The sequence below is a fragment of the Hemicordylus capensis genome, chromosome 4 (assembly GCF_027244095.1).
Source record: "Hemicordylus capensis ecotype Gifberg chromosome 4, rHemCap1.1.pri, whole genome shotgun sequence".
NCBI lineage: Eukaryota > Metazoa > Chordata > Lepidosauria > Squamata > Cordylidae > Hemicordylus > Hemicordylus capensis.
This window is the reverse complement of record NC_069660.1, coordinates 221667204-221682344: the sequence shown is the minus strand read 5'-3', so window position 1 is coordinate 221682344 and position 15141 is coordinate 221667204. Positions and strand designations below refer to the sequence as shown.

At 40.2% G+C, this 15141-nt stretch overlaps 1 protein-coding gene and 1 long non-coding RNA gene across 2 annotated transcripts in view; one reads left to right on the top strand and one right to left on the bottom strand.

Annotated features, from left to right (window-relative positions):
• Positions 1–31: 31 nt before the first annotated feature.
• LOC128322273 (uncharacterized) lies at positions 32–14516 on the top strand. Its single transcript, XR_008305640.1, has 2 exons — positions 32–139; positions 13420–14516. It is a non-coding gene; the product is annotated as an uncharacterized LOC128322273 (long non-coding RNA).
• PARD6G (par-6 family cell polarity regulator gamma) overlaps positions 5849–15141 on the bottom strand; it is a 114266-nt gene continuing 104973 nt past the window's right edge. Inside the window, exon 3 of the mRNA XM_053243222.1 lies at positions 5849–8318. Coding sequence (XP_053099197.1) covers positions 7459–8318 — 860 coding nt within the window. The 3' untranslated portion in view covers positions 5849–7458. The remainder of the gene's footprint in view (positions 8319–15141) is intronic.

Sequence of the window (15141 nt, the reverse complement as noted above, 5' to 3'; positions counted from 1 at the left end):
CAGGAAGTTTTAGAAGCAGGGGCGTGGCGAAGGGTAGCGCTTTGACTCGAGCACGTGATATATTCTGGCAGGGGAGGCCCCGCCTCGTCTTTCGCTCGTTTACGCTTCTCTTCCTCCTACCAGCGAAAGCATGTTTAGGGTTAAGACGCGTCGCCTGATTTTATTTTAGCCGCCGCCGCCGCCGCCTCTCTTGCACTTTCCCACCTTTGACTCAGACATCTTGCTGTGGAAATAAACTGTGACAATTTACAAGCGTGTTTTCTTTTCCTTTTTTAAATTTAAAGACGCTCAAAAAGGAAAAGCAGCTCAAAGCCTTTCACTTTCCCTTCACCCTGTTTTCTTAACACTTGGCTCTACCATAAAAACACTTTAATCTCACCTTTTCAATAAAATATTTAAGGCGGGTCCCGGCACAAACAAAGCATTAACTCGTAACAAACAATGGCCGACATCCAGACTTATGAGTAATCCTATTGAAGTTAATGGTACAAGTTAGACATGTCCGAGTAAATTTGTACGGTTGTCATCGGATGTCCTCAAAATGCTCTGCCAGCGGTAGAAGAGTTTAGCCCAACCACTTTTATGCTACGCTTCAGTAGAGGTTCCCAGCGCAGTTTGTCTAAAATTGAGGAAAAGCAGCGAACACAATAAGGGGCGGGGGAAGAGAGGGCTCCCCTGGAGAGCATCTCCCTCTGCGGCCTATAACTGAGGAGAGCCCCAGGCCCCAGTGCCAGTTGGAAAAGCAGCAGCTCCTGTCCAAAGTGGCACAAGTTCAACTAAGGGGTGTGGTGGTACTGTGGTCTGATTTGCCTCTGCTGGCAAAGGTGTGCATCTAGCCTAGAGGTGTAGCTAGGGGAAAAGGGGCACGCGTTTGGCAGCCCCTCAAAGGGAGGGAGATAATGATGCAAATAGGAAGGGGTGGAGCTGAGGCACCCTCTGGAGTTGGGGCTGCCCCTTTGCTCAATTATAGCTACACCCCTGATCTGGCCATAGAAGCCCCCTGGTATCAAGACTGACTAGTCCATCGAAGGGGCAGGTTGAACCTTTTTGCAAGGCAACTTTTAACATGGTGATTCTCTTTTATTTAGCAGGGGGAGAGTAACTGGCCCTACCCACCCCCAGCACAGCACCTCCAGTGACTTTTGCTGGTGTCTATCTTATGTTTCTTTTAGACTGTGAGCCCTTTGGTGACAGGGATCCATCTTATTTATTTCTTTGTGTAAACCACCCTGAGCCATTTTTGGAAGGGCAGTATAGAAATTGGATAAACAAACAAACAAACAGTTCATCTGACCATGAAAATCTTGGCTTTGTCTGAATTAAACTTCCGTTTGTTCACTCCTTATCCAGTCCCACGACAGATGCATAACCTTGGCAGCTTCACTTCTTCTGTGTTCTCTTGCACCCTTACAGACCACAGCAGGATTACTGCAAAGGGTGGGGAGCAGCAAGGGCCCAAGAGGCAGACAGCTGTAAGGGTAGCTATCTCAGGACAGAGACAGGAGGATTAAGTGCAGAGGGGGGAAACAGAGATACGCACAGGGGAGGTGGAGAAGCAGCAGCACAGTAACAGGTGCATAAGGAGTACTGCCAATATCCTTGCTGGGACGCTTGGGAAGAGCTGATGTACAGGACCCAATGAGCTTAGGAGAACTGTGGTTCTCAAGACATATATTTTAGTATTTATGAATACTATTTAGTATGATTTTAATTAAGTTCTTGGTACCTGAAAGCTTCATTTTAATTTACCTATATCTGCCCATACTGGAAAAACTATTATGGCCAGTCTGTAGGAAGACATTCCAACAAAGCTATCGCATAGTTAGTGAAATCACTTCATGATGAACAGGATCCTGTGAATCAATCGCTCTAGGAAGTGGCAAACCATCCTTGCTCTTCCAAAGGAGTTTTGATTAGCTTTCTCCTACCTTTCTGTTTTAGATGGCTAGTAAAGATGACCTAATTTTGGCAAGTTTTTTAAATTAGTGGCTCAAATTGTGGCTTTTAGCTCAGTGCAAGTGGAGAGCTGATCTTGTTGTAGCAAACATGACTTGCCCCCTTAGCTAAGCAGGGTCTACTATGGTTGTATATGAATGGGAGACTTGATGTGTGAGCACTGTAAGATATTCCCCTTAGGGGATGGAGCTGCTCTGGGAAGAACAGAAGGTTCCAAGTTCCCTCCCTGGCATCTCCAAGATAGAGATGAGAGAGATTCCTGCCTGCAACCTTGGACAAGCTGCTGCCGGTCTGTGTGGACAATGCTGAGCTAGATGGACCAATAATAGTCTGACTCAGTATATGGCAGCTTCCTATGTTTCATTCTTTATTTTGATTATAGTTTCATTTGACAGACTTGGTTTTATTGTTAAACTGAGCTTTGTAAGCTGCCTTTGGACTTTCTGTAAAAGTACAGGATACAGGTCTTGTATGTATGTATGTATGTATATATGTATATACGTATGTAAAGATAGATACTGGCAGTTACTCAGCATCACTCCTGCCAATATAACTTTGGACGTAAGTGCAAAGCAAGCTCTAAACTACTTCACACAAGCTTCTGTGGATAGGTGTGTTTAGGTATGGAAAGAGATCATTACATCCCATTTTATAGATTTACAAGTACAGGCATTTAAAAAAATGTTCCAAATTCCTCCAATTTTATCCCTACAGATAGCAATTAATATTTCCATGAGCAACAAGTAAAAAAGGAGTTAAATAAGATGCACACACTGGCAGACACTGGAGGGTTTTATTTTTGTTTCTAACTAGGTACCTCTTATGGATATAGAATGTTTTAAAGTATTTAGTTACAAGAGCCAGAAGGGACTCTACTTACAAGAATTTCAATTTTTATAATTACAAATTAGATTCTAGCTCCACTGTAATTTGATTGACATGGTTATTTTTAGTATGTTGTAACTGGATAACTGAAAATGGCCCCATGCAACAGTTAAGAAACTAACTTTACATGTCTATGTATACCTATAAGTCAAAGCATTTTATAGAAAATATTTATTAATGCTACACAGAATAATCAGTAGCAAATTTCACAGGATAATCAGTAGCAAATTTCAATCTGAAATTACATGTGTCACATTAAGATGAAAACATTCATCTTCCCTTGAATTCAAACTTGGCATATTCACTCTGCATGGTTAGAAAAGGTTATCACACACATTATTCAATAGTCCAACACATGTTGGTAATATCTAATTAGATCTTGTAACAAGGTAACCTGTGCCAACATTTCCTTATTCATTTCCCATGTACAGTCTTCTGTAGGACAGATATCAATTTGTAGTCCACCCAATTAAAAACATTTTTTTAAGCTAGAGGAAAATTGTGGGTGTGGAGTGGAAACAATATCTCCACTTTCTTTCCTGGAGTTGAAATGATTACAGCAGCAATATCCGCAGCCTTTCTGAAAGATCATTTAGAAGGTATAGAGATGAAATTGCTAATTGCAAAGCAATTATTTAAAAATTCTATTACAGTTATAGAATTTGGGTGTCCTAAACTGTAAATTTTAGGGCTACTTGATCTGCACAGTGAAATAATAAACGTATGCTAATAATAAACAATGTTCATGCTGATAAGATATTGGTCCCAAGTTTGAACACCACATTTATGTTTGGCTCTCCCATCTCATAGCCTAATTGCTGCTGTGTCAGAGGTGCACCTGGTTATCCCGTAAAAACCATTTTGCCTGCAATTTGACAGGAAGAAGGTGAAACAGAGGGTGGGGGAGGAATGGAAAAAAATCTTATTTTAAAAGCTGCTGGTGCTTCTGGCAGTGTTACTATGGAAATAATTTGAAAAAAAGATTTTAAATTTGGAATGCAAGCAACCTGAAGAGCTACTTTCAATAAGAGCAGCAAAACCTTCATTCCTGAGATAATACATAAAGATAAATGAGCAAGAAACCAATTACATTAAACTATAAAAACATGTTTGTTCCGAGTCTGAAAGGAAACATTTTCATTTTAGTAATTCTTGTTGAGAAGAAAATGTGCTGCCCAACACCACATACTATCCCCACCTTCCCACAGAAACTCAAAATCTAAAAACCCTCCACATGAAGATCTATGCATCCACACAAAGCTATATTTTGTTATCAATCTGTTTCCCATTATCTTTCTCCAGTGTTCACCAGATATCCAAGTGTTCTGTGAACAGTATCTTGCACTCTGGCACAAATGTTTATGTGCTGTACTTGCTTTGATTTGTAGACATTCAAAAATAATTACAATCTATAATATGAGAGTTGTTACTGTACTCCCCCTTTCCATGTCATGAAATTCTTTCAAAAGAACCCTAAAACTACTTCTACTTGGATACATAAAACCTTTAGAGAAGTCAGGCTGTTGCATAAACTCAAGTCCATATTTATTTGGACCCTGCTCAAACATATCAACCTTGATGTCAGTTTCCAACACTGCATAACCCCTGATAACTTGGCAAAGAGGCACCTTTTAACATGGTGATTCTCTTTATTTACGTAGCAGGGGGAGAGTAACTGGCCCTATCCACCCCCAGCACAGTACCTCCAGTGACTGTGGCTGGTGTCTGTCTTATGTTTCTTTTAGATTGTGAGCCCTTTGGTGACAGGGATCCATCTTATTTGTTTATTTGTTTGTTATTTCTCTGTGTAAACTGCCCTGAACCATTTTTGGAAGGGCGGTATAGAAATCGAATGAATGAATGAATGAACACTTCCAGTCTTTCCCATCTAATCAATATTGTTAAAATGTTTATAGTAGCTAAATGCATTTTAAACTTTCCTAGACCCCTATTAGTCTGGATTTCAACTTAGGTATGGCATGGAGAGGGTACTTCTCTGGTGAAAACATGCCAGTGGACGTTTTTCTCCTGGGAGAACATATCCACAACCACAGATGGGGGGCGGGTGTGGAAGAGGAGTTCCAGATTGGGACCATGGTGAGGCAGAGGGTCAAACAGTCTCCCCCACACCACAGTCATAATTGCAGCCTAATGGCTGCTATTTAATTTTTTTTTTAAGCAAGTGGTGTGTTCTTGCAGCTTGTAGTCTGACCCTTAGAATCAATCTGAGGGCCACAGTGATTTGGAATGAGATATCATATGTCAGTGTTCTTCACTGTAAGGCTCAGGGTCCAGTAGTGGCTCTCTGTCAACCCTATGTGTGGCTCCCTTTCTAGTTGTTTATTGGGCCTGTATGATGCTTCAGTTGAAGCTCAATACTGTGCACATTCCCCCAGCACCATGTGGAGACTACCATTCCCACTGTGCAGTGCTGTGCTGTGCACTGGTGGGGTTCCTTTAAGCGAAATGGAACCCTCTTGAGCCCCTGCACTATCTTGGAAGGCTGTCTAGCCTTCCCAGTGTGTTCTTTATAGCGCTCTTAAGAGAGGGCATTGTTTCTTTTAAAGGGCCGTCCCAGCACTGAGAAAAGTGTAGAACTGTGTGGAGGTCAGCACAATGGGAAATGGCTGGTTTTGTTTGTTTGGCCAGACTCCTACTTGAAAAATAGTGAAGATCGTGGCCATTTATTGGTTATTTCTCTGGGTAAACCGCCCTGAACCATTTTTGCAAGGGCAGTATAGAAATCAAATGAATGAATGAATCTGAGCCAAAGCACCAAGAAACCTTTTTACTGAGACACTTGGTGGCCTGAATTTCAGTTTGGGGTGGCAGCAGTGGGGATTTATTTTTTCAGTGAAGCAACATGGACACTTCTACATCATTTTCCCCCAAAGTAAGAATAAAGGGCTACTTATTAAACTCCCAAGTATTATGAAGTTTCAGGTCCTGTACAATACAAAATAAGGGTTTTAGATGGGTGGAATACAAAATTATTAAATAAAGTTCATTCTTTTAGAAATGCTTTAATACACAATACTACACAGTAAAAAACAAAGAAAAATGACAAAGCTAAAAGTAGAAAAATACATTGTAAAACAATTTTGTTCCTAGACATTTCATGAATAAAGTCAACAGATTTTTCTAGTAAAACATTTGTAACAACTTGTGGTAATGCAACATAGAAACCGAGTGGGAGCAAAACTGTTTCTTTTGGAATAATCCATTATTGACTCGCTCTATAGTAAAGAATGATGGCTGACATCCAGACTCACCCAGCACTGGCACTATGAGGGAGCGGCAATTTTTGCTGATCTCCCCTTCCTCACAAGAGCTGTGTGACCCTCAGGGACATACTTTCAGGAAGCACAGTGAGCTTCAAGGAGAAGGGGAGATCAGCAAAGAGCACCCCTTCCACATAGTGCCAGTTCTGTGTTAGCCTGGATATCATCAGACAATTATAGCCTAAAGTACAATTTACTTAAAACCTTTTATATATTGCTGAATTGTAACATTTGACTCTTAGGGAGAAAAACAAGAATTCAACAAGATGGATTAGGGAGTTGATATGCACCAAAGGATCAGCTTTCATTCTTAAAATATTCTGTGGATTCAAGTTAATTCTAAACAGCAAGACAAATGTAGAGAAATTTCTTTTGGTGCCTCAGGACACAGTCATGATGTATATCTAAGCAATTCTGTTAGTCCAGTAATATTACCAAAATCAGAAAGTGAAACCAGTATCACTAAACTTGGAATATTTGTCTAATAAATATTTTTAGCAATAAAGAGAATGCACATAACATGTAATGGTGGTGCATTAACTAACCAGCTTCCATGCTGCCTGTTTTTTTCTTTTCCCTTTTCACATAATACAGACAGAAAGTTTAGAATTCAGACAGTACAGCCATTGACCAACAGGTGGTGCTGATCTAAAAGGAACTTGTGGCAAAATAACCTTCTACCCCATTTTCACACTTACAAAAATCATTTGGACAAACTTCTATTCAAAATAAAATAGGATAAATGCAGCATCTCCTCAACAGTATTGTCAGAGTAGAAAGCTGCTACTTTTCTCATTTAGAGGTGTGTGTGTGTGTGTGTGTGTGTGTGTGTGTGTGTGTGTGTGTGTAAGTAAAACTAAAGAGCAGTATCTAATGGTAGGTCACATTAAATGTGTTAAATTTTAACACATTTAAAGAGTATTATTCCTCCAAGACTAATTTATGAATGCCCATTCCAAGTTACTGTGTGTTATCTATCACCAAAAGATAAACCATTTACATGTATGTATGCAAGGTATCTCCATACATGCAGCAGATATGTAGTTTATGAGAGAGTAATTTCTGTAACCCAGCCAGAGAATTCCCAAAGGATTTTAAAAATTAGCACTCCATTCTTTCCCCTCATTTTGAACCTGGGAGTAGAAATCATATTTACACGTTTTCTTGAGTTGCAACAGGTCACACTTTATGTCTAATCATGAAAACCATCCTTCCTGGAAAGTCACACATTTTACACACCAAAGGTCTATGAGAATTAAAGTTCTCTCTCTTCAGTATGTTGACAGATTTGTTCCAGTTGGCACATCAGACTAGAAACACACACACACTAACACAACTAAAGCGTTATCACCGTCCCATCCTCCTCAATGCCTCCTTTGGGGATAACCAAGCTATGACGAGGATCAGTTTTTAACGAGCTTAGAATTTTGTGAATATTGCCATTACTTTCACGTCCCAAGCTACTGTTGAGTACCAGGTCCCTCTGTAGTCTGTGGCTAAGACTGCTGCCATTAATTCGAGAGAGGCTTCCAGAAGGAAGGCTGTGTGATTTTGGAATGGGCTGTGGTTCCAGGCAGCCTTCAATTACAATGTCAGCATCCTCATCACTCTCCATTTCATCAGGATGGAAGTTTTGCAGGACATGTGAAGAAGGCAAACTGTGGTGACTTGCAGTGCTATCTGTAGACTGGCCAGAACTACCGGACATCCGACTGCTTCTGATAATATTGTTCCTTTGGTTGGCTGGCTTGACTGTGATTATAAGATTATGGCTGTTGGCAATCATCATGTCTGTTACCTGGTCAAGAGTTTTTCCTGCCACTTCTATGCCATTCACTTCCAGGACTTCGTCATTGACAGCTAGTAAGCCTGTACTCTCAGCTAAACCACCAGGAACCATCCGTGAGATGAAAATGCCAGGTACCTTTTCCAGCCCATGAGGAGTTACTCTTACACTTGTCCCATCACGAATGTAAAATCCTAGTGGTTTCTCACACCCATGTCGATACAATCTTACTCTCCTATGAGTTTCAGGCAGTATGTCCACATCTATGATGGAAGACACTGGTCTAAAGTCTTGAGGCATGCTAATATTAACATGGGGGCGCCTGCGAAGATTGTCATTTCGGAGGGTCACCAAAGCTTTCTTTCTCCTGGTTAGGGTGTTTGAACCAAAGTTACCATAATCTGCTTCATCTGGAAAGAGAAAGAAAAGAGTATTTCAGTTCACAGATTGCCAATCCACGCACCATTTCCAATAAGGAATGGAGTTGTTTCTCCAACTTTTTTTTTTTTTTGCAAATTAAATTTTTATTGATTTTGACAATATTCTTATCAACATTCACAACAAATAAACAAATAAGGACTTCCCACTCAGACCTCTTCGTGAATCATCAACTATCAAATTTACCTTTGCTATAATAATGATTCAAAATATTGATTTAAACCTTACAAACACAATTTTAATCTACCCAACCTGCTGTTATTACTAAATTTCAAACCCTGCTGTGAAGTCCATAGTAGGAAAATAGTTCTTTAGATACAACAAAAATGGTTTCCAATCTTCTTTAAAACATTCTAAATTTTGATCTCTTATCAATACTGTAAGTTTTGCCATCTCCACATATTCCAAATTTTTTATCAGCCAATCTTCTTTTGAAGGGAGTTCATTGCTCTTCCATTTCTGTGCATATATTATCCTGGCAGCTGTAGAAGCGTACATAAAAAATGTTAAATCAGTTGCAGAAAGTACTCCTTGTGTTATTCCCAGCAGGAAGGATTCTGGCTTCTTAGGAAATGTCATTTTAAATAAATAAAATATTTAAAACTCATTATATATCGAGTTGTTTCTCCAACTTTTAAGAAATGCAGACATTTGTTTGTGCTGAAAGTCTTGCTTATTTTAAAATCTCCCACAGTTTATCTTATATGGTCAATGATCTGTCAATTGCAGTCTGCTACTATGAATACAAATATGACAAATATTTATATACCGCTTTTCAAACAAACAAACAAACAAACAAACAAACAAAATAAATAAATGCATGCATGCATGCATGCTCCCTGTCCCCAAAGGGCTCATAATCTAAAAAAATAAACATTAGCCACCAGCAATAACTACTGGAGGGATGCTGAGCTGGGGATGATAGGGCCAGTTGCTATCCCCTGCTAAATTTTACTACTTAAAATTTACTAGATTTTACTACTTGGAATCATATTGTGAGTGTCTCTCAAGGAACATCAAGAACAGAAGTTGGCAACTGAATTGGTTGGCAGACCAAAACAGGAGGCGTACTTGTTGCTTTCTAGAATGACAAACCTAGAATGTCACACTAAGGCCTTTCACACGAGCACCTGGGGTTAACTGGGGAGAGGGAAGAGTTTTACCCAGTTTCCCTACAGATGAGCAGAACCTCCATTTGGCTCTGCACACCCAGTGCATACACGAGTAATGTAACCGTGGTCTCCATTTTTGAATTCAAGAGCTGGGTTCTCAGTGGATTGAAAGAGCTATCCCAGCATGCACTGGCTGGAGAATGGCATCAGCTGTCTGGCCATGAAGGGTTAGGGGCAGCCCTATTGAAATCAGGAAAGGACCATAGAGTATGCTTTGCAGAGTGGCACATTCACATATATTATTAATTATTATTATCTTCTTGTTTACAGTCAGACAGGTGTTATTGACTGGTTTGTTTTATCCAGACATTGAGTCCTTCCCAAGGACCTGGGATGGCTGAATTTTATTATCAATGTTGTTGCTGTTATTATAGATATCATCGCAGAATATAGGCTGTTCCCAGTAAAGTTGCTTTTTGTAATTGGCTGATGGTGATTTCTGTGGCCCCTATGGTGTTGAGGTGCTCTTCAAGTTGTTTTGGAATTGCACCTAGGGCGCCAATTACCACTGGGATTATTTTGGTCTTTTTCTGCCACAGCCTTTCAATTTCGATTTGTAGATCTTTTATTATTATTATTTATTTACACAGTCAGACAGGTGTTATTGACTGGTTTGTTTTATCCAGACATCAAGTCCTTCCCAAGGACCTGGGATGGCTGAATTTTATTGTCAATGTTGTTGCTGTTGTTATAGATATCGTCACAAAATATAGGCTGTTCCCAGTAAAGCTGCTTTTTGTAATTGGCTGGTGGTGATTTCTGTGGCCCCCTATGGTGTTGAGGTGCTCTTCAAGGTCTTTTGGACATTAATTATTATTATTATTATTCAATTTATTCATTAGCAGCCACTCTAGCCATAGTGCTGTCTTACCAACATGTCCACTAGTTCCTGGGGACTTGGAGGAATGGCGCATGTACCCATACAGAGTTAGGACAGCTGCTATTTTTGTCCTACTTTGGTAAAGACCAAAAGGACAAAAGTTGGGCTACCCAGATTTGAGCAGGCTGGGTTGAAAGGAGTTGCCTGGGTTCTCATGAACCTCCAAATCTGAGCTGCTTGCCTCCTACCTTTATTTTGAGAATAGTGTGAATAGCCCTACTGACTGCCATGGGAGTGAAAAGGAGATTACAGGAAACACACAAGTGATGAACATAAGAACGGCCCTGCTGGATCAGGCCCAAGGCCCATCTAGTCCAGCATCCCGTTTCACACAATGCCCCACCAGATGCCGCTGGAAGTCTATAGGCAGGAGTTGAGGTCATGCCCTCTCTCCTGCTGTTACTCCCCTGCAACTGGTACTCAGAGGCATCCTGCCTTTGAGGCTGGAGATGGCCTATAGCCCTCCGACTAGTAGCCGTTGATAGACCTCTCCTCCATGAAGTTATCCAAACCTCTCTTAAAACCATCCATGTTGTTGGCGGTCACCACATCTTGTGGCAGAGAATTCCACAAGTTGATTATGCATATATGCTATAGAGGATGTGGGTCATGTTTTATTATACTGCAATTTTTATAGGGACTCGCGTGAATTGTTAATTTTACCCTTGATTAAGGACCTACCAGGCAGAGGAGATGAAGCTTATATTTTATTTTTCCCGAGAGACCATCAAGCCAACGTTACTCATAATGTGGTTAGGATTTGTGTAATAGCAATAAATATATGACGGCATCTAATGAGTAATCGACTGATGTAATTTAATATGCTACTGTATACTTGTAAAGTTATATTGTTGCTATATTGTTGTATGGGCCTGACTTTGTGTTTTTCTTTTTCTTGCTTCTGTACTGGTCAAAGACTGCAATAAAGTTTATCTACCTACAAGTGATGCATTTCTGACAGTTCACTCTCCCTTCAAAAAGCCAGTTGTATAATGGTTGACTAGGGTGAAGAGACTATCTGCTTGGAAGGGCCCTGGTAAGTGATTGGTCAACTGGCAGGTGACTGTGGACTCAGATTTGCTCCAGGGAATGTTTGTTACCTTCCATTCGGGGTTGATAAAAATAGATTATTATTTTTTCAATCAGAGTTTTAAAACTTAAATTGGATTTTAATCTTTTTAAAAAGATTCATAAAAAAGGAACCTAGGTCAAAGATATCATCATTAAATGTTAATAACAACTTCTAATTACATTCTATGAACATGTTAACAGCAGTATATGGGGATAAGAGATAAAAGACCTGATCAATCCTATTCTGCAGGTGGTATATATGCAGCACACACACACACACAGTCAAGCCCTTGTCCACCCTGCCCCCACAAAGTGCAAAGACATTAGGCCCATCAACACATTATGTTCAACACTCATACAATGAGTATACAGTGTACACAGGTAAAGTCATTCACATGTTATGTTGAATACAGGTACAGCAGTACACTTCCTATCTGTATCTTGCATTTGAAGGGCCTGTATCCAGGTTCACTTTTAAAATTAACACAGGTACAGTCACCTCAAGTGGTGCAGCGGAGAAATGCTTGACTAACAAGCAGAAGGTTGCCAGTTTGAATCCCCACTGCTACTATATCAGGCAGCAGTGATATAGGAAGATGCTGAACAGCATCATCCCATACTGCATGGAAGGCGGCAATGGTAAACCCCTCCTGTATTCTACCAAAGAAAACCACAGGACTCTGGGGGCGCCAGGAGTCGAAATCGACTTGATGGCACGCTTTACCTTTACAGTAATTCACACAAATGTGTACAAGTGTACAGACCTCTGTACACCCGTACAGCATATTGTCTAAATTGAGCTAAAGGCCAATGAATGAATATAGGATTTGGGGGGATGGAATAGATCTGAGCAAGGAGGAGGAGTCTGGATATAAATGCAAGGGAATGGGGAGGGCAATAGATAGTGAAAACAAAAGTGAACAGATCATAGTCATACAGTCCTGAGACAACTTTTTCTGAGTATATCTTTCACTGTAAAAGGGAAACACCTATCATGGCAGCAGGCTGTAAAAGAGACCCCCCATTTGGGAACATTTTAATGACATGACGTTCCTGTGTCTATGGGTAAGACAGGCACGTGTGTGAAATGTAAACAGTGCAACAAAGAAGTGCAAGGCCTGGTTCCCCAAATAAAACAGCATTAAGAGATGTATTTACCTGTTATAGTGTGTACCTACTTTCTAAAAGTGAAACCTACATTTATCTATCCCTGAATATGTATTAAGGTTATTTTAGGCAACAAGATTGTACATCTCCTAGAAAATGATGATTAAATAGAATCTTACTGACTAGTAATTTAAATCATTAAAATTAAGTCTTCTTCTTCCTTTTTACTTTTATATTCTGCTCTTCCTCCAAGGTATGCATGGTTGAGTTTCTCCTCACAGCAACTCTGTGAAGTAGGTTAGGCTGAGAGAGAAGTGACTGGCCTAGAGTCACCCAGCTAGTTTCATGGCTGAATGGGGGTTTGAACTTGGGTCTCCCCAGTCCATGTCCAGCACTCTAACCACTACACCACGCTGGCTCTGGTGTCCTTCTGTGAAGCAATTCATTTATTTTATTTATTTTATTTCTATACCGCCCTTCCAAAAATGGCTCAGGGCAGTTTAAACAGAGAAATAATAAATAAATAAGATGGATCTCTGTCCCCAAAGGGCTCACAGTCTAAAAAGAAACACAAGATAGACACCAGCAACAGTCACTGGAGGTACTGTGCTGGGGGTGGATAGGGCCAGTTATTCTCCCCTTGCTAAATAAAGAGAATCATCACCATGTTTAAGAGGCACCTCTTTGCCAAGTTAGCAGGGATTTAAATCATGATTTAAATCGATTTTATTTAAATCAAATCAACCACGCTTCCATTGGTAAAGAATACATGTACTCTCAGATTTTCTCAGATCACTGTTTATTTAAACCTAAATATTTCTTTTTAAACTTTTTGCTTTACAGGTAATTGTTTTATGGGTAATACTGATGAAAAGAAGCCAAACTGTACAACACACAGGCTCATTACTTTGGTTTCCATCATATGACAAAAACATGTATCAGATGTTCTCCTCTGCCCAGCATTTGAACAGTGATCTCTACAAGGATTTCTATGTAAACCAGGGCTGCTCAACTTCAGCCACCCTGCAGATGTTGGCCGACAGTTCCTATAAACGCTGGCTACTGGCCACTGTGGCTGGGAATTATGGACATTGTGATTCAAAAACAGCTGGTGGCCTAAGTTGAGGATGTCTGATGTAAACTATTGCTTCTAAGATTTTAAACAAATTATAAATTTCTTATTCATTGTATATTCAACTTATGTGGAGGAACAACTTCCTTAACCCTTGGTTATCTGTGGTTACCAAAAAAGTGCTGAGTTTGGGGCTTTCTCCCTCCAGTTTATTGTCTCTGTGTTCTACCAGCGCTAAGGCTATTATGATCCAATGTCTTAGAGACCTTGAGTATCAATGCCTTGTCTCCTTAGCGAACAGATGCTGCTCTCCCATATATCTTGGTATTTCCCTACCTGCTCGAAATCATCCTGCTAAATATCTCTCGACGCACCATCTGGTTAAATTGAGGTCAGCCTTTGCAAGAGCCAGGCTGAATGTTTTACCCTCTGCCTTGCTCCTTAGAAGGTTTTGCAAGGATTCCCCTGTTTCGGGGCTATGTTCTTGTGAAGAGGGCTGTTTAGAAACAGTTGCTCGTGTGCTTTTGTACTGCCCTCTGTTCCGTGACTCAAGGAAAGAATTATTGACCCCCCTATTTGTTCAGTGCCCAGGCAGGGCTAACCCGTTTTATCTTAATTTATGTCTTGCTGATGTTAATGTGTGTATTTACTAAACTGGTTGCTAAATTTTTATATGGAGCTATGAAACTGAGCACTCATCATGGGGTTTTATGAGGCTGATTGTGTATCTTTTAGTTATTTTATGCTGTATATTTATTTATGATAACTGTCTAAAGTTTTAATTTTGTTTGGCTTATGGCCATAAATAAAATGATTGATTGACTGATTGAAATTTCTTATTGGAGAATAAAGATTGAATTCAGTCTCACAGATTATGTTTTTATGGAATCACCAATTCAAAGAGATAGGAACTAGAGGTTCCTGGAGAGTGCATGCTCCTAGCGGGCATATCGTCTGAACATGCCAACCTCCAGTTTCTGTAGTTGTTCTCAAATTCTGCCCAAAATTCTCCACCCAACTTTAAATGACAGTGACAAGTTGAGCAGAGAATCTTGGGCGGAAGTCATGAACTGGCATGGGAACTGGTTTTGAGAGATTTAAATTTGTATGTCATACTTTCATTAGAAGCATAATTTTCAAACTTTGTGCACAAATGCCTTATGCTCTGTGTCAATCACATCTTCAAGGAAGCAAATACACCATTTCTAGAATTGGCAGAAAGTGCAGACAGGAGTAGCGTAGACCAGAGTTCCTCAACCTTGGGCCCCCAGATGTTGTTGGACTACATCTCCCAGAATCCCCAGCCACAAAGGCCATGTCTGGGGATTCTGGGAGATGTAGTCCAACAACATCTGGGGGCCCAAGGTTGAGGAACCCTGGCGTAGACAACACTAGGATAAGGAGAAATCTCTTTTGTGTGTGTCCAGCCTTTAATTGAAGGTTGAAAATAAAGTTCACATGCCTGAGCCTCTTGAGAATTCCAACTGCACAGA